This window comes from Mustela putorius, unplaced genomic scaffold (assembly GCF_011764305.1).
Source record: "Mustela putorius furo isolate JIRA1106 unplaced genomic scaffold, ASM1176430v1.1 tig00003845_pilon_pilon_pilon, whole genome shotgun sequence".
In the NCBI taxonomy this organism is placed as follows: Eukaryota; Metazoa; Chordata; class Mammalia; order Carnivora; family Mustelidae; genus Mustela; species Mustela putorius.
This window is the reverse complement of record NW_025421998.1, coordinates 94046807-94065283: the sequence shown is the minus strand read 5'-3', so window position 1 is coordinate 94065283 and position 18477 is coordinate 94046807. Positions and strand designations below refer to the sequence as shown.

At 44.5% G+C, this 18477-nt stretch overlaps 1 protein-coding gene across 4 annotated transcripts in view; it reads right to left on the bottom strand.

Moving 5' to 3' along the window:
* Nucleotides 1-11035, bottom strand: part of AGK (acylglycerol kinase) — a 72011-nt gene extending 60976 nt beyond the window's left edge. The window contains exons 1-2 of one of the 4 annotated variants that reach the window (XM_004741626.3): nt 10638-11035; nt 6988-7105 (exon numbers count right to left, since the gene is read on the bottom strand). In XM_004741626.3, the coding sequence (XP_004741683.1) occupies nt 6988-7088 (101 nt within the window). In that variant the 5' untranslated portion in view covers nt 7089-7105; nt 10638-11035. Of the gene's footprint in view, nt 1-6987; nt 7106-7230; nt 7572-9620; nt 9646-9803; nt 10080-10637 lie in introns of those variants that run through there. The other 3 variants (XM_045063079.1, XM_045063080.1, XM_004741625.3) reach the window with 3 other exon arrangements.
* Between the last annotated feature and the right edge of the window lie 7442 nt (nt 11036-18477).

The following is an 18477-nucleotide window of genomic DNA, read 5'->3' as shown; positions in this document are numbered from 1 at the left end:
GCCCCGAAAGCTCGAGAAGAGCAGTTGAAGAGGAACGAGCAATACTTAGATTCTCTTTACTTCAGCAAACAGGGTCATTTCCTCCTCTTCAATTGCCCTTATGGAGTCCTGAGAGCAGTCCCTGCTGCTCCTGCCGACGCCTGCAACCAGCTGCAGGGGAAGGAGGCAGAGGGAAAAGCATCGCAGGGTTTGTTTGTTTTTTTTTTTCCCTTGAATGTGAAGGGAAGGGAGGGAAAAAAAGGAAAGGAATTCCCAAGGGAGAAGAAAACTTACAGTAACCGTGGAAAAGAGCCTGCAAATAAATAATACCTGGGTCAAAAGACAAATTCAAGGCAGCAGCCAAAAATGGGGCAGATGAAAATAAATATGTGCAACCTTTTCCAATTCTGTTGCAGAAAAAAACTTTTCCTTGGAAAAACCACGACCCTTATTAAAATCTTAAAATAAACATGAAAATACAGGGAATTGTTATTATTCTCATGTGAATCCTACATCAGGAGATACTATTTTCCTTCCAAAGGGAAGAAAAAAGTCAAATGCACATAATAAAACAATTTGTTTTTTAAAATGTATAAGATATTATATTCACCCGCCTTAGAAATAAAAAACAAGTAATTTAAAATTCTCTAAGATGTTAGCAATTATTATATGCTTATCATGTAGATACTGCTGAGCAATATAAAGGAATGAACTATGGATAAATCCAACAGCACAGATGAATCTCAAAGCCACTGTGCAGAGAGGAAGAAGTCTTTCAAAAAAGAAGGCATATGGGGCTCCTGGGTGGCTCAGTTGGTTAAGTGTCTTCATTTGACTCAGGTCATGATCTCAGGGTTCTGAGACCGCTCGCATGAAAATAACCAACCCAGACCCAGGTAAAGAGTAATTATTCAACACATTGTTGAGTAGTTGTTGCTTTTCTTTCCTCTTCATCAAATAATGCCACCCCTAGGACACATTTTTTGAGTTACCGGCCAGGTGAAGAAGAGTACAAGTGTTTGGGAGGTGGGAAGAACACATGCAAAGAGGAAGAGAAGGATAACAGAGCAGGCCTTCTTTTAGAGACTTCTGGAACACAGGACAAGCTGATAGGCAATGGAGGTGGGACAGGAAGGGACCAGGAAAAGACTAGAGAGGAAGACAGGGCCAAATCACAAAGGGCCTCTATGCCAGACTGAAGAATTGGGTCTTTGTCCTCTAGACCCTGGAGAGTCATTTACAGGTCATCTGCAGAAGGAGGCTATGATCTGAGTTCTCTTTTGGAAAGAATATTTTGATGGCTGGTCACATGATGTAACCCCAGGACCACTATTTGCAGACAATGTCAAGAGAAGCAAGATAAGGACCTTTATGATACCCTTATGATACTGTACTTGAAAATAGCAGTGTGGGGCGCCTGGGTGGCTCAGTGGGTTAAGCCGCTGCCTTCAGCTCAGCTCATGATCTCGGGGTCCTGGGATCGAGTCCCGCATCAGGCTCTCTGCTCAGCAGGGAGCCTGCTTCCTCCTCTCTCTCTGCCTACCTCTCTACCTACTTGTGATCTCTCTCTGTCAAATAAATAAATAAAATCTTTAAAAAAAAAAAAAAGAAAGAAAGAAAGAAAGAAAGAAGGAAGGAAAGAAAGAAAATAGCAGTGTGGTTATGATCACCTCAGCCAGGTGTGGAATGAGCATATCAGAACCTAGGAGAGTCCAACATCAAAGGGATAATAAGCAGATTGAGAAATCACCTCCAAGTAGCTAAAAAACAGAGTCAAGAAGAATCAATGTGACAGAAATTGATTGAAAAGTATCCACTGAACTTGACAACCAAGAAGCTATTAATGACCTTGACAACAGTAGGTTCAATCAAATGATGAAACAGAAATCAAATTTTACTAAGCTTATTCTTCTGTAAAGGTAGAGACTGCAGAGGTGGCGTATGCTTTCAAGAATGGCAAAAATGGAAGAAGAGACACAGGGCAGTGAATAAATGGAAATACAAAGTTGAGAGAGGACAAGTTCAAGCCACCAGGAGTTTGACAAGTAGGAGGGAAAGCAGGAAGGGTGAGACTCAACATAAAGGGAGGGACGGGCTAACCACTGGGAGAACAGGATGTAGATCCGCACTGGAGGGGCTGGCCTGGGACAGGAGGATGGTGACCTTGCCCAATGAGACAGAAAGGAAGATTATAAATGTGTGTGCAGGGCATGGGGAAGAAAGAATGTCTGAGACCTGGAGGAAAGGCAGCTGGCTGGGGAAGAAGGGTTGAGGAGAGTGTTCCAGGAGGGCTCCATGTGTAAAGACCCTCCAAGGAACCCTGAAATAGAACTTCACGGAAAGAGACTTCTTCCAGAGTGTGACCTGATAATTCTACACACTAAAGTGTAGATGTGGCGAGGCTGGAGACGTATACACTTGGGGCCAAGTCATGTAAACTTGAGTCTAAAAGCAGCAGTCCTCACTTCTTTTTTATTTATTTTTTTTGTTAAGCAGTCCTCGCTTCTTGAAAGATCACTCTGGCAGGGTGGGGAAATTAGATAAGAAACAGGCAAGAGTACCTGTGAGGAGAGAACAGTTAGGATACATTTAATACGAATCCAGGCCAGGGATGACATTTTGGTGGTGGTGACAGTACAGCAGGCAAAAAGAAAATTGAACACATTCGGCGATGTAGAAGAGGCAAAACGCACTTAGAACGAACGCATGGTCTGAATGTGGGAACGGAGGAGCCAGGACCGTCACGGGGTGACGTTCAGGTTCTAGTTTGGGAAGCCAGAAAACGGTGAGTGGTACTGATCACTGAGAAGGCTGGGGGTGGCAAGAACGTCCTGATTTTCAAGTCACTGAGCTTAAGGCACTGGTGAAGCGGGCAAGTAGATAAGTAAACAGCTGAATACAGATGTAGGTCTGGAGCTCTGAAGAGGTCAAAATGCTAATGAACCTGGGATTTGCCGACTGCAGCTGGAAACTGCAGGCACTGTGAGGAGAGATCACAGAGGGAGAGGACGTAGTGTGAGAAGATGGCCTGGGGCAGAGTCCTCGAGAACCACTTCCCTCTCAGGCCGGAGTGGAAGGGAAGGGCACGCCAAGAGAGCCAGAGAGCGACACACACCCACACATCAAGGAGGAAGAACAGGAGCCGGTGAAAAAAAGTACTTCAAGGACAGTCAACTGGGTCTGGAGCTGGGCTATTAAAAAGGATGGGGACTAAAACTGGTGAGAATAATTCTAACCAAGACTGAGTAGGAGAGAGCAGGAGTAGGAGGCTGGGAAACGGACAAAACCAACTGGAATGGCTTAACTGTGCAGGAGAAGGAGCGAGAGCCCGAGAAGGCTGGGAGGGCGCGTGAAACGTGCAGCTGAGAAGTGGGTGATGCGCTGGATGGAGAAATTAGGATCGGAAAAAGTGAAGAAAGTAGAGAGAGTGACAGATTAGGAAGGAACCGAAGGAGGGCCCAAGGGACAGGAAGTCTTGGTGACACTGAGAAAGGGAACTAAGGTTAGGAAACGAATAATGGCAGACTGGGGGACTGGGACACCGAAGCTCCAGATTTCAGGAGCGGAACAGGGGCAAGTGACAATAAGGTCCTCAGCCCCCAAGGGTAGAGGAAGTATCTGAACAGAGCCAAAGGCCACATATGGAAAACCTATACTCAACAGTGAAAAACAAAGCTTCTTCTTAAAGATCAGGAACAAGGCAAAGATCTCACCACTTCTGGTCAACGTGGTTTTGGAAGTCCTAGCCAGAGCAATTAGGCAAGACAAAGAAATCAAAGCATCTAAATTGGAAAAGAATAGAAATTATCTGTTTGCAGATGACCTCTAAAGATTCCACACAACAAACCACTGGAACAAATTTAGGAAAGTTGCAGGATACAAAAATCAGCACAAAAAAAATCCATTATTTTTATACACTCACAATGAACAAGCCAATAAAGGAAATTGGGAAAATAATCCCATTTACAATAGCACCAAAATATAAAATATTTTGGAATAAACTTAACCCAAGAAGGTGAAGGACTTGTACACTACAAACTATAAATCTGCTGAAAAAATGTAGAGACACCAATAAATGCATGCTTGTGGACTGGAAGACTTAATATCACAAAAATGTCCATATGACCCCAAATGAGCCATGGATTTAACACAATCCCTATCGAAATCTGTGGCATGTTTTGCAGAAATAGAAAAAAAAAAAAACTCCTAAATTCATATGGAACACAAGGGACTCCAATTAGCCAAAATAATCTTGAAAAGGAACCAAGTTGGAGGCCTCATACTTCCTAATATCCAAAACATATTACAAAGCTTAAAAGCTGGTGGTGTTGGCACGAACATACAGACCAAAAGAACAGAGAACAAGTGAGTAAATAAACAAATACTTTACATTTATGATCAACTGATGTTAGACAAGGACACCAAAACAACGGAATGGGGAAAGGGCCAAAATGGATTAAAGACCTAAATATAAGACCTAAAACTATAAAACCCCCAGAAGAAAACACAGGGGGAAAGCTTCGTAACATTGGATTTGGCAGTGATTTCTTAGGACACCAAAAATAAAGGCAACAAAAATAGAAATAGACAAATAGGATTACATCAAACTTAAAAGCTTCTGGGCATCAAAGGACACCATCAATAGAGTGAAAAGGCAACCTATGGAACAGGAGAAAAATACCTGCAAATCATGTATCTCATAATGGGCTGAAGAAGCTCTACAGTTTAACAACAACAACAACAAACCAGGGAAAGTGATTTTTAAAGACAGGCAAAGGATTGAACAGACATTTCTCCAAAGATAAACAAATGGTGTCTGAACATTTGAAAAGATGCACAGTATTACTAATCATTAGGGAAATGCAAATCAAAATCAGAAGATGCTGTACTGTGCCCAATAAGATGGCCACTATCAAAACAAAAACAAAATAACAAGTGTTGGGAAGGATGTGGAGAAACTGGAAGCCCTCTGCAGTTGGTGGGATTGTAAAATGGTGCAGCCACTATGGAAAAGCATAGGGCTTCCTCAAAAAATGAGAATCACCCTATGACCCAGCAATCTCACTTCAGACTATTATACCCAAAAGAACTGACAACAAGATCTGGGAGACATAACTGAACACCCAAATTCACTGTAGCGGCATTACTCACAACAGCCAAGAGATGGAAGCAACCCAAACATTCATTAACAATGAATGGATAGAGAAAATGTGATTATATCCATGCATAGAACAAAATAGGATCCAGCCTTTAAAAAGAAGGAAATCCTGCCATGGGCTGCAATGTTAATGAACCTTAAGAACAGCATAAGTAAAATAAGCCTGTCACCGAAAACAAACACTGTATGATGCCATTTATCCCAGGTACCTGTGATAGTAAAACTGAAAGAAACAGAAGGTGGAATGGTGCTTGCCAGGGGCTGGGGGTGGGGAGAGGAAATGCAGAGTTGTGTTTAATAGGTAGAGAGTTTCAGTTTTGTAAGATGAAAAAATTCTAGAGCTCTGTTGCACAATAATGTGCGTCTACTCAACACTACTGACTGCACACTTAAAAACGGCCAAGGTGACAAATCATGTGCTTTCTACTACAATTTTAAAACAAAAAGACCACATAGTACTACAAAATACAAGAGAAAAGTTTGAGAAAAGGAAAAGCAACAGAGCAATAGGGCTTGCATCCTGAACACACCCTTGATTGTCAAGGGTGGAAACAGAGCAAAATGAGGCCTTTTGAGCAAAATGAGACTCCAAAGGCATTTTGGCTCTAGCAGTTTCAGAGCTAAGTAATTACTAGGGTATCTACAAGACATCCTGGACAGGGTACATGGATACTGCCTCAATTCTTCACCTAGCAGCAGAAACGGCAGCGATCCTCAGGAATCATTTCCTGCTCGCACGAGCTGTGGCACAGCCTGGGGACTTCTGCAAAAGTCATCCTAGTGCCCATGTGGCAGGACGTGTAAGGACTCAAGGATGGTTAGAAAAGGGAGAAAAGGCACACATTATGTTTCATTTTCCATTTGTCGAAACATTTCCTCCACCTATTTTTTTTTTAATGTATTACAAATTTTAAGCTTCTCAAGTCTGTTCTTTACATGCTAGCTAATGGAATTCAAGCACTGAGCCTTGAGAATACTTAGGGGGGAGGGGGGATCTGTTCCCTTTAATCTACAGCTGCCAATAATCTCGATACCATGGTGCATCCTAAGATTATCTCTGACTTATGCAAAGGTGAACTAAGACAGTTTGCAGAAGTATCAGTATGAATCCCCTTTCCACTGTGGAGACTTCTTTACAAAAGCTGTTTTCTGTTTAACAAAGCAGTCATTTAAGACACCTAGATGGATTACAGAGTGCTGTTAAATACTTGAGATGTCACCTTTAATCCCCAAAAGATGAAAATTTAATTGGCTCTCATAATTATTTATATAATTTTACACAAAAACTTTCTTTAAATCTTATTACCATGTTAAACCAGAAGGGAGATCTGGCACATTCTTCTCCCTTCATACCTAGAGGCTAATAAAACCCATGGCTGTTGAATTCCTTATTCAAACAAAAGATGTGAAAGTCTTTGTCTCATTTCTATTAACCCAGGCTAATGGGATAAATGTTGGAAAAGCCACAGGGGCTGGAGCAAGCGGATTCAGTCAGGGTCTAACAGCACCCGTGGTAACAGATCAAGAGACAGAAGTAAGAAACTGAAAGAATAAAATCACAAGGAGACACAGGGGGTCAATCCCTGTCTACCAAGAGTCTGGGAGGGAACTTCTCAATCTCCTCAGCTTCCGATCTCACTACTATATATCTACTGTCGTCCAGTGTTAAAGACACCGCACCGCTGTAGTTACAGTTTTCCTGAACTGGTTATAAGAAGCCCGTGTCTTTATGGCTTTAACACTTAATTTTCTTTTACACCACAATGTGCTACAGAGACAAGATTTTGACCGTAGGCCCTTTTGGGTGGTTTTGTCGTTGGAGGTGAAGGTGGGGTGGGGCTGTCACTTACCAGTGCTTTCCATATAGCCAATGGCCTCCCCATGTCAGCAGGCAGATCCCAGCTGTCGTTTTCTTCCAATGATTTCTAAGTGTTTTAAAGAACACGGTCATCTTCTCCTAAGGATTTGCTAGATTAACAGAGGCAGAAAAAGAAAAAGAAAAAGTAAGTACCCCAGCTCACTGTGTAGAGGCCCCCTACCTGCCTTCCATGCACCTGTCCTATCTCTCTTCCCTCACTCCTACTCCTCCTTACCCCTTCTCCGGTCTCTTCCCATCTGCTCCCTTTCAGGCTCATCAACTCCATCTTCTCACTGCCCACCTGTCTTTCTTCTTTCTTTCCTCACTTGTTTCCACCTAAACGCACTGCTTCCCTCTCTGCTCACCCGAACCTCACGTATTCAAAGCAAGCAGAGACGTACAGAGAAGCGAATTCCAGGCTTCCCGCTTTTCCTGTCTCCCTGCAGTCACTCTACCACTGTTAAAGAGTATTTGTCTATTACATATAAAGGACTCTGAAGGGCTCATTCAAAATAAAGGAAAACACTAGCCCCTCAAAAGGAAAATAAGCAGAGAACATGCACAGAAAATTCACAGGGCAAGTGCAAATGGCTGTGTGAAAACGCTCACCTTCTAATTAACTGAAAACATGCGAATGACAAAGGATTAGTACCAGTCACCTCTAAAACTAAGAAATGGTTACATGGTCATATTCACTGATGACAAAATAAAAGGAGACAGACACACTCACGTACTCCTGTTAAGCAAAGTAAATTCACACAACTTTACTAAAAAACCAAGCGACAATATAGATCCTTACTCTGTTTTGCTTTTTCACAGCACTTATCATTTGATGATGCTTATTTGCTAATTTGTTTATGAGCTCATCGCACTGAAATGTCAACTCTGTAAGAATAAGGACTCTGTTCTGGTCACTGCTGTATCCCCAGTGCTTAAAATAAGATACAGCACACAATAGTCATTCAACAGCTAACTGGGTGAATGTCACAGGGTTCAGGACATACTACCCCAATATGTGGCACCTGAGCATATTGAATATTTTAAGCTAAGGGAGTCTGAGAAAATGACAGATGCGGGAAGGTCATTGTGACCTCCTCACCTGACCTTCTTCCCTGAAACCAGTCATAAAACCCTCATCTGTGAAATACACTCCCTGAACCCGGAAGAAAGGAACACCATCTCTGAAGATAAAGGATGCCAAGAAGAATCCTAACAAACAGGCCTTCCTAAGTGTCCCGCTAACTTTGATTTCCTCATACTCAACCTAACATATTCCTTCACAACTGTCCACCCTTCATCAAACCTAACTTTCTATCCACCAACCATCAGCCTGCTCCTTGGCTATAAACCTCACTTGCCCACTTGTAGGAGGTGAGAGGAGAAACCAAGCCAGGGCTGTACTTGGGCAACTAACTCAATAAAAGTTTTCAATCATTAGATCTGTAGTACAAGTTTGTGTAGAAAGGTGGCGTGTGCTGTTGAGAGAGTGAGTTTGAGATGCCCAGAGGATATCCAAGTGGATATTCAAATGATCAGTGGAAGTCTGGATCTAGCAATCTGAAGCTGGGAGAAACGAGGTAGAAGATACAGATTTGGGACTCGTCAAAGTTTGAGTGCAGATAAAAATCACCCAAGGCAAGGGTAGAAAGAGGGGAAAACACCAATGCTGTTAGAGAGCAATCTGAGAGTTGATAAAAGTCTGTTTTCATCCATGATTTTCCACCCGTGATCCAGTGGAACTCCCTTTTGGCCACAAAATAGTGATTCGTGCATAAAAACATGGAAACATGCAGGCAATCTAGTGTAGTGAAATGAGCAGTGGTGCAAGGGTCCTGAGGCCTGAATTCCAGAGTCACTTTATGACAGGGCGAGCCTGGGTAAGTCACTTAGCCTCTACCGACTGGTCTTTCCCTGTTAGTCAAATGAGAACACAGCACCTGCTCTGATTAACTCAGCAGGCTGTACAAATCACCTCTGATGGGGCTGCGAATGCACAGGACTCCTTAGTAAAAATGAGGATACTACACCTGTCTGATTAAGTCATTTGGCTAAAAAGATCACACCTGAAAGAACGGTGAATGCCCTTTGTAAATTTTTCTGGATTTAAGTTGTCGTGGCAATTGCGCAATATAGAATGCATATTCCTTCTAAAGCGCCCAAGAGAATTCGTCTTCCTTAATCTGAGTTAAAGTCTAAATTTTATATGTTCAAAATGAACATCTCTCCTCTGTAAAGCAGGTTGGCCAGGGGGTGGGTTGTTCCCGTTGTTTTGTTTGTTTGTTTGTAACAACGCCCAAATTCTAATTGTACTGGGCCCTCCCTGCCGGGACGGAGGGGATTTTCTCCCTAGACGGCGAACCCCTCCCGGCGAACCCCTCCCGGGTGGGCGCGGTCTAGGCTTCTCTAGGAAACACAACCTAAAAGCACCGGGAATGAATGAAGCCGTCAGACGATCAGAAACGATTCTCCCCGTTTTGCAAATGAGGAAGCCGAAGCCCAAAGGGCAAGAAGAGTGAGTAAGGGTCGCACAGGGCAGCGACAGCTCTGGTCCCAGAACCCAGACCCGCTGACCCGCGGAGTGACACCCCGGACCCCGCCATCCCTCGGGGGGGCCCCGGCTCCCACCCTCTCCCCGCCGGCTCCCGCGGCCCGCACGCCCGGCCCCCGGCCGCCGCCGCCGCCGCCGCCGCGCCCCGAGCAGGCTCCCGCAGCTCCGTCCCGCACCCCGGAGCCCTCGGCCCGGCCCGGCCCGGCGCCCGCGACCCGCTCTCCGCTCCCCGCTCCCCGCCGCCGCCCCCCGCCACTCACCCGGGCGGCTCCCGCTCAACGCCCTGCCTTCCTGTGCGCTCCCTCAAGCTTCCCCCGCGCCGTGACGGGAAACCGCGCCCGCCGCGCCGGGGTTCCGCTGCGCTTCCCGATGCGCGGGGACGGCGCTGCGTGCGGGGGTCGCCGCCCGGGGGCCGCCGGCGCTCTTCCTCCGCGCGGTGATTCGTCGGTGCGTCCCTTCACCCGGCCGGGGGTCGCTCCGCAGCGTTTTAGCGGGAGCCACCACGGCAGGCACTGCTTTAGGACCGGCTCTAAAGCGGACCGTGGATGAACGGGGCACGTTTCGATCCTAAGGGCGAGACCAACGCACCACGAACGGCGCGATCTGAAGGGAGTGGGTGGGCGAGGCCTACGCTACGTCGGGCGGCCCGGGTTAGCCTTTCCGAGCGGGGCCGCTGGTGGGAAGGAGAGGGAGCGGGGCCTGCAAAGACCTGGGGGAGGGAACAGCCGGGGCGAAAGCTCTAAAGCCGGAGGCAGTTTGGCGGGGCGGGCGGGCGAAGCCAAGGAGTCTGCCGGGCGGGGACGCGGGGCAGGTGGGCCGGGGCCGCGGTCGCAGGGAGTCCGCCCGTTGTACGGAAGGAGAGGGGCAGGAGTGGGGGCATTAAGCCGGGGCAACGATGGGATCTGGTTTACTTTACATTTCTCCATGGCCACGTGCAGTGAGTAAATCCCGGAGGCGAGAGCTACCGAGAGGCCGGGGCCCGCGCTGACCACCAGGCAGCAGCTCGAATTCCTCCCCCTCCCGCCGGCGCCTGGCCCCTCTCCCCTCCCCATTAGTGTTGGGACTAAACCGATCCATGCACGCCTCTTTCTCACCTGCTTCCCTCCGTCAGCCAGCTTTGCCGGGTGTGGAGTGCGGCCCTGGGGAGGCGCTCATGGACCGCACCCCGCACGGTTCCAGCCTCCGGAGAGCTTGAATTCTAAGTTCCCCGTTTGCTACAGAGAGACACGAGTCCTTTCTGTCTTCCACTCCACGTACGCGTTAGGAACCATGAGAACAGCCAGCGAGGTTTTGGCGAAAGAATTCATACTCTGCCAGCTTCTCCTCCTCACTGGGCCACACTAGATCGTGGGAACTTGCTATGCCCTCTCTCCCGAGGCTCTGTCAGTGAATGAGGGAAGTGAGAAGATCATCGTGAAGCACATCTTGTAGCTATAAAATGTGATGTTGAAGGTATGGGAGATAGTTGTTTTCGCTTCTCTTCTCCCAACCTCTTAGAACATTTGCTTTAAAATGAGTTGCTGAACGGCGTCCCTGTAAGGCTAGAAAAATCCGGGACTAAGGCGGGAGGGTCCAATGGGCAGACTGAGCTTTAAGGGCTTCAACAAAACAGTGGTTTCCAAAAATGGGAAAAGTTATGCTTGGAGGCACATACTATGATCCAATCAGATTTTCCAATCAGAAAATCTAGAAAGAAGTTTTTTTCCTAAAACTTGGGAGAGGAAAACTTGATTTAGAGTTGGAACCATATACTGTTGGAAAGATCAGGCATCACGAGGCAGATGCCCAGAAAGCCTGTGAAGAAGGGTGGCCGGTGTCTGCCACCTGGGAGAAAACCCCTGGAGAGAAGAAGCCCCTCCAAGGAGGCCAAACACAGACATGCATAGCATCGCAGGCCTCACTCAGGAACATCCCTAATTGAAAAGCGCTCCCAGGGCCACACGGGAATATTTGTTAGTTTACGTTCTTTCTTTAATATGAAGGCTTCAATTCACTGTGGCCAGTACAGGGTGAATGGGGATGGTGATGTCAGCCTGTTGTGTTCCCAGCAGAGAAATCTGGAAACAACTCCCAGGTTTCTGCATGGATTTTGAAACTAGAAAAGATGAGACATCTCTATGGAGTAAAAACCTCAGAACTACCCATGCAAAAGAAGAGGGGAGCAGTGGTGAGGGGCATGATAGGTCTCTGAAAAAGAATTTCTGTTCTCTCCTATACTGCATGTTTGTATAGATAGAAACAGGGGGAGCCTATGACTCAGATATGTCACCAGCAAATGGGAAATATCTGCATCAAAATAGGACTAAGTCATAAATTAGTCATAAATTCATCTTCCAGGAGTTAACTGTACCCATTACACATATTTACTGACATTTTAATGCATTGTTGTAGTATCCCATTTAATTTTGAAGTTATATAACTCATGCTACTAATATTTTCCCTGTAGTAAGGCTACTATTGGCCCCTCAGTGAAGCTAACAATTGTCCCCTCAAATCGTTTCCGGAGGGACGTTGTCCCCTCATTCCCATCCTATAAGGGATTATAGTGAAAGCCACATCTTAAGCATGTGGTTTGTAAATCTGTAAGGACAGGACACAAATGATGCTGAAACATGGAAATTTCTCAAATGCTCTTCTCAGGCATCATTACCAGCACTGAGTGTTGGACATGGAGATGTAACACCTGTTGTCCCAGCTGCTGGGGGTGGTTTGGGCAGACAGCCTTCAGCTGTCGGCCCCTCCAGGGACAGCTTCCAATGTGGTGAACCATCTTCACCAATGTCACTGCCTTCTGGAGGTGGCCCACATCCAGTGACTGATCTAGGGAAGAATTCAAAAGCTTGGCTACTTGGCCCAAAGCCAAACATCTCTGAGAGCCCCACAGCTCCTCACGGGGTCAGCTGAGGTTGTCTCAGACACAACCCAGCTCAGCTTCTCCCTCTGCCTGCCCAAGCCTGTGTCCTTCAACAAAAGAGTTGATGCTGAACACTGAACACTGTAGTAGAGAGAATAATGACCCCCCCCCAAGATGTCCTTAACCCCTGGAATCTACTAATACTTTGCAGGGGTAATTAAGTTAAGGTTCTTGAGATGGGAAAATTATCCTGGAGTATTCGGGTGGGTCCAATGTAATCACAAGGTCCTTTTAAGAAGGAGACCTGAAATCAGAGTGGTGGGCAGTAAATGTGAAAATGGTAAATAATTGATAGGTTTTTGGATAATATTTCAGAAATCTGGGTGAAGGGTATACTGCCAAGGAGTGGCATCAGTTTAAGATATGCATAGTAATCCCTCCTCCAGTGCCAGTGATTGGATTAAAAATTGAACATGTAGCTCCCATTTAGACCCAAGGGTCTTAAGGACGAGTCTGCTGAGAGATCTCAGGAAAGGTTTCATTCTCCTTAAAAGGGAGGAATTCAAGGAAGAGATGCTGATGAGCCTTACAAACGTTATGGTCATTATGCTCAGTGAAATATGCCAGTCACAAAAGAACACATACTATATGATTCTAATTCCACGAAACATCCAGAATTTGCAAATACATAGAGCTGGAGAGTGGAGTAGAGGCTACCCAGGGCTGGGCTTGGGGGTGGTTGGGGAGAAATGGAAAATGATTGCTAATGGATCTGAGATTTCTTTTTGGGATGCAATGTGCGATGGTTGGCTGTGGTGACGGCTGCAGGACTCTAGGAGTACAGTAAGGGGACAATCACATGGTACGGGATGACTTTCTTCCTCAGACAAGATCATATGGGTGCATAATACCTAAAATTGCTGAGGTGGAGAAGCTGAAGGGACTCCATCTTAGAAAGGCTCTGTCTAGGGGCACCTGAGTAGTTCCATTGGTTAAGCATCCAACGCTTTACTTTGGCTCAGGTCACGATCTCAAGAGTTGTGAGATTGAACCCAGCATGGGGCTCCATGCTAGGCATGGAGCCCGCTTGAGATTGTCTCACTCCCTCTCCCTCTGCTCCTCCCCCAGCTGGCGCACACTCTCTCTCCCTCTCTACAAAAACAAAAGAAGTGCGCCTGGGTGGCTCAGTCATTAAGTGTCTGCCTTCCACTCAGGTCATGTTCCCAGGGTCCTGGGATGGAGCCCCACATCGGGCTCCCTGCTCAGCAGGAAGCCTGCTTCTCCCTCCCCTACTCCCCCTGCTTGTGTTCCTTCTGTGTCAAATAAATAAATAAATATCTAAAAAAAGAAAAGAAAGTCTCCATCTCTGCTGTTTTTCTGCTAAGAAAACTCGTGTTCTATATTTGCTTCTGAGCAAGCCAAAGAAGTGGCGTTCCCACTTCAAGGAGGAAACAAGAAAGTTAACCATTCTCTAGTTCTGCTCTAGGCCCCAAACACCTGATAACACCTAAGAAGAGCCAGTTCCTGCCTACGTTCCAGGACATTAGCCTCAGACAAACCTCACTGATGCTGGCATCAGTACCCCTACCATTGGTAATTTATAACACCTGTCATCCACCTGTCCCCTGCCTTTGATCAGACCCTACCCTGGATTCCTACGGGAATGTGTACCCTAGACCCCTTTGCAGTATAAACCTCTAATCCCAAGCGATGACAAGACTCATTCTCCTTTGCTTTCTGAGTCTCCCAGTCACTCTGTCTATCCTTTACCTGTCACTCACACTCTTCAGTAAACTCAATTTTCACTTTCTCCAGCTTGCGTTTGAATTCTACCCTGCGTGAGGCCAAGGACCATCTTGACTAGTCCTGCAGGACCCTCCTTGGGGTGCTCAGACCCAGCCTGACCATGTCACTGTCACAACCCGTGCTCAGCCATGACGGGAACCAGTTTGGGTCAATGCCAACTCACAGAGGATGGGAGGCAAAGAGAGAAAGAACCTGGGTCCCCAGTGACGTCATTGAGCCACATGGTTGTACTGTTTCTAGAGCTTGCTCAAACTCTCGACATCCTATTACAGGAAATAATTCCTTTATTATTATTATATTCCTTTATATAATATATAATATTATTATTATATTCCTTTATATAATATATATTATATTCCTTTATATATTATTATATCCTTCATATAATATATATTCCTTTATATAATATATAAAATTTATTATATTCCTTTATATATTACTATATTCCTTTGTGTAATATATATTATTACATTCCTTTATATAATATATAATATTATCCTTTATATAATATATAATAATATTATTATTATATTCCTTTAACTATGCATAAGTCAGTTAAGAGTCAGGGTTTTCTGTTTCTTGATGCCAAGAGCACTGAACTGATGAACTGTAAGCCTAAGGCTATGGGTGGGTAGAAGACATAGTAGGGACAGTATTTTTTAAAAGATGTTAGGTTTTTATGAGGCATATAGGTGAAAGTAAATGGCAGATACATATCAATGGTATGCCTTACCTTTTACTGTTCCTAATATCACTCTCCAGCCATTCCCCTGGACCCGTGCCGTGTTTGTTGTTGATAGATTCACTAACATGAAAAGAGTTCAAGATTCAGAAAAACTGATATAATGCTCGTCCCTACATATAATAGCCTTATATGTAGCATCTCAGAAGAAATCTGCCTGCGGGAATAGGTACTCCCCAGCCAGAACTTCTATCATAGAAAATTATGTATGGATTCTTTTAACATTCATTTCTGGTTTGTTTACTTATTTTATGCCTACAGACTCCTCTTCAGACTACTCTGTTTCCCTTAGGAAAAAGTACAAAATGGTGTTCTTGTGGTATTTATGCTTAAAATCTCTTCCTTGTTATGACCTTTAGTATCCACTGCAGTTACTACAACCAGATTGGAGACATGTAAATGAGGCCTTTTGAGAAACCAGCAGGTTCCTAGGAGAGAGAATATCTTCCCAATGTAACACAGGGTTTTATACGACCCTCTGTAATGCTCATTCTTGCCCATATGGGCCCAGCTTTTTTCTGAATGTGACTTCTCTTATTAACGTGTCTCCTTGTCATTCTTTGCCAACTACTCCTCCTGGCGACATCTGGCACTTTCTAGCTGCCTATTTCATTTGATATAGGAGTGAAAAGTGACAAAGGTCTCCAATTCTGTTTTGCAAATCCCGGTCTCCCAAAGTAACTCAGTGCTAAGCATTCCAGAACAAGAAGGGGGTAATTCCATCTCTAATGAATTTTGAGTCCATTTTTTAAGACCTTATTTTTTAGAGCAATTATAAGTTCAAATTGGGAGGAAGGTAGAATAATTTTCTATCTATGCCTCTGCCCTTACCCTTGCTCAGCTTCCTACAATATCAACACTTCTCACCAGACTGATACATTTGTTACAACTGACGAACCTATGTTGACCCACCCTAATCTCCCAAAGTCACAGTTTCCTCTACAGTTCACTCTTGCTGCTGTACATCTTATGAGTTCAAAGAAAGTATAGTGACATATTTCCATCATTATAATATTGTACAGAATCATTCCACTGCCCTAAAAATCCTCTGTGCTCTGCCCCTTTAGCTCTCCCCACTCCCACCCTGGCAACCACTGATTGTTTCCTATTCCTAGTTTTACCTTTTCCAAAATGTCATCTAATTGGAGTCATACATTATGTAGCCTTTTCAGATATGTTTCTTTCACTTTATAATATGCATTTAACATTCTTCCATGTCTTTTCTTGGCTTGACAGCTCATTTCCTTTAGCATCAAATAATACTCTGTTGTCTGGTTGTACTACAGTTTATTAATCTGTTCACTTAATAAAGGACTTCTTGTTTGCTTCCAAGTTTGGGCAATTATGAATAAATCTACTATAAACAGATGTGCAGGTTTTTGTGTGGACATAAGTCTTCAACCTCTCTGAGTCAATACAAGAAGCATGATTGCTGGCTCACATGGCAAGAATAGGTTTAGTTTTGTAAGAAACCACCAAACTGTCTTCCAAAGTGGATGTACTAGTTTGCATTCCTACTGGCAATGTATGAGAGCTCCTGTCCCTCCACATTTGGTGGTGCCCTCTCCAGAGGGGGGCCATTTTAATAGATGTGTGCTGGCATCTCGTTGTTTTAATTTACATTTCCCTAATGACACGTGACATGGAGCATCTTTCATGTTTGTTTGCCCTCTGCATATTTTTTTGGTGAGGTGTCTGTAAAGGTTTTTGGCCTATTTTTAAACTCAGGTTGTATTCTTATTGTTAAGTTTTAAGAGTTCATTGATTACTTTGAAACTGTCCAATACCAGATGTGCCTTTTGCAAATGCCTTCTCTCAGTTTGTGGCTTGCCTTCTAATTCTCTTGATATTGCCTCTTGCACAAAATAATTTTTTCATTTTAATAAGGGCCAGCTTATTAACTTTTTTCTTTCAGGGACCATGTGCAGTGTTGTATCTGAAAAGGCATCACCACACCCACGTCATCTAGGTGTTCTCCTGTGTAACCTTCTAGGAGTTTTATAGTTTTGTATCTTATATTTAGGTCTATGATCCATTCTGAAGTAACCTCTATGAAGAGTATAAAGTCTGTGTCTAGATTCTTTTTTTTTCTTTTGCACATGGATGTCCAGCTGGTCCAGCCCCATTTTTTGAAAAGACAACTGCTCTTCACTGTACTGCTGTTTCCCCCTTTCAAAGCTCAGTCCATTATAGTTATGTGGCTCTATTTCTGAGCTATTTTGTTCCATTGATCTATTTTTTCCCCAATACCACAGTGTCTTGATTACAGTAGTTACATAGTACGTCTTGAGGTTGGGTAGCATCTATCCTCTAACTCTGTTCTTTTCCCTCAATATTGCATTGGCTATTTTGGGGTTGTTTGCCTCTCTACCTAAACTTTAGAATCAGTTTGTGAAACTGATTTGCTGGAATTTTGATTGGGATTGTAATGAATCTATGGATAAAACTGGGAGGAGCCAACGTCTTGACAATATTGAGTCTTTCTATCCATGAACATGGAACATCCCTCCATTTATTTAATTCTTCTTTTATTTCATTCATCAGAGAGGCAAAATATAAAAGAGGGTTAACAGGCATGCAAGAGAGCATGAGAAGGTCCCATAACCATCTAGTGGTATCTCCAGAAGGAGAGAATAGAGAATAGGAAGAAGCAGTATTCAAAAATACTGGCCGATGGAGCAGACACACTATAGAACACTAAAGGGAAAATCCTAAAAACACCCAAAGGAAGAGGAAAGCAAAGAAAATTAAATGAAAATGTATAAACAGGGTGGAGGATTCATCCTTGTTCTGACACTAGTCTTTAACTTGTAGCCATGATTATAACCTGTCCCTCCGCTACCCATTCCACATTTCCTCACCTTAGGCCAGGCTTCTGCTGGTTAAAATTTGAGGAGGGGAATCAAATATTCATTCCTGGGGAACTGAATTCTAGGTCCTGCCTGGATAGAGATGCAGTCGTACCTCATTAACCTTTGCCCTTAGACGTGGCAACATAAAGAAGTGGTCAAGGATTTCCTGGGTTTCATGCATATAACTTCCTACTCTCATTGTTTAGCAACAACTTTGCTTGCCCTTGAAAATTGGGCGAAAGTCCCTCACCAGGAGAGACAGTCTTTTACTTAAGGCCCCCAATACTCTTTTCCATCTCTAGTTTATGCAGGCTTGGCTACAAGCTGAGTCACTGGGACTCAGCCAGCTCAACGAGGAATGCAAGATCTGGCATCAGGTGTAGACCATGCTAGCTGAGCTCCAGATCCTAGTTGTTTCCCCAGTAAAGATGCTCCCTTTGTCACATGTAGACCAGATGTTCCTGTTCCTCTCTCAATTTCCCTAAAATATGGAGAGTAGGAGGGACAGGATTTCGCTGCTGGAGGACTTCCCATGGTATGCCCAGTTGTGCCTAGCCCAAGCACATCTCAATACAGAATAATGAGAGTTTGTGGGATCATATCACACACACACTCTTTTCCTTTTCCTTCTCCTTCTCCTCCCTTCTTTTGCTGCTGAAGTTTTTCTCCAAGACCTTCTT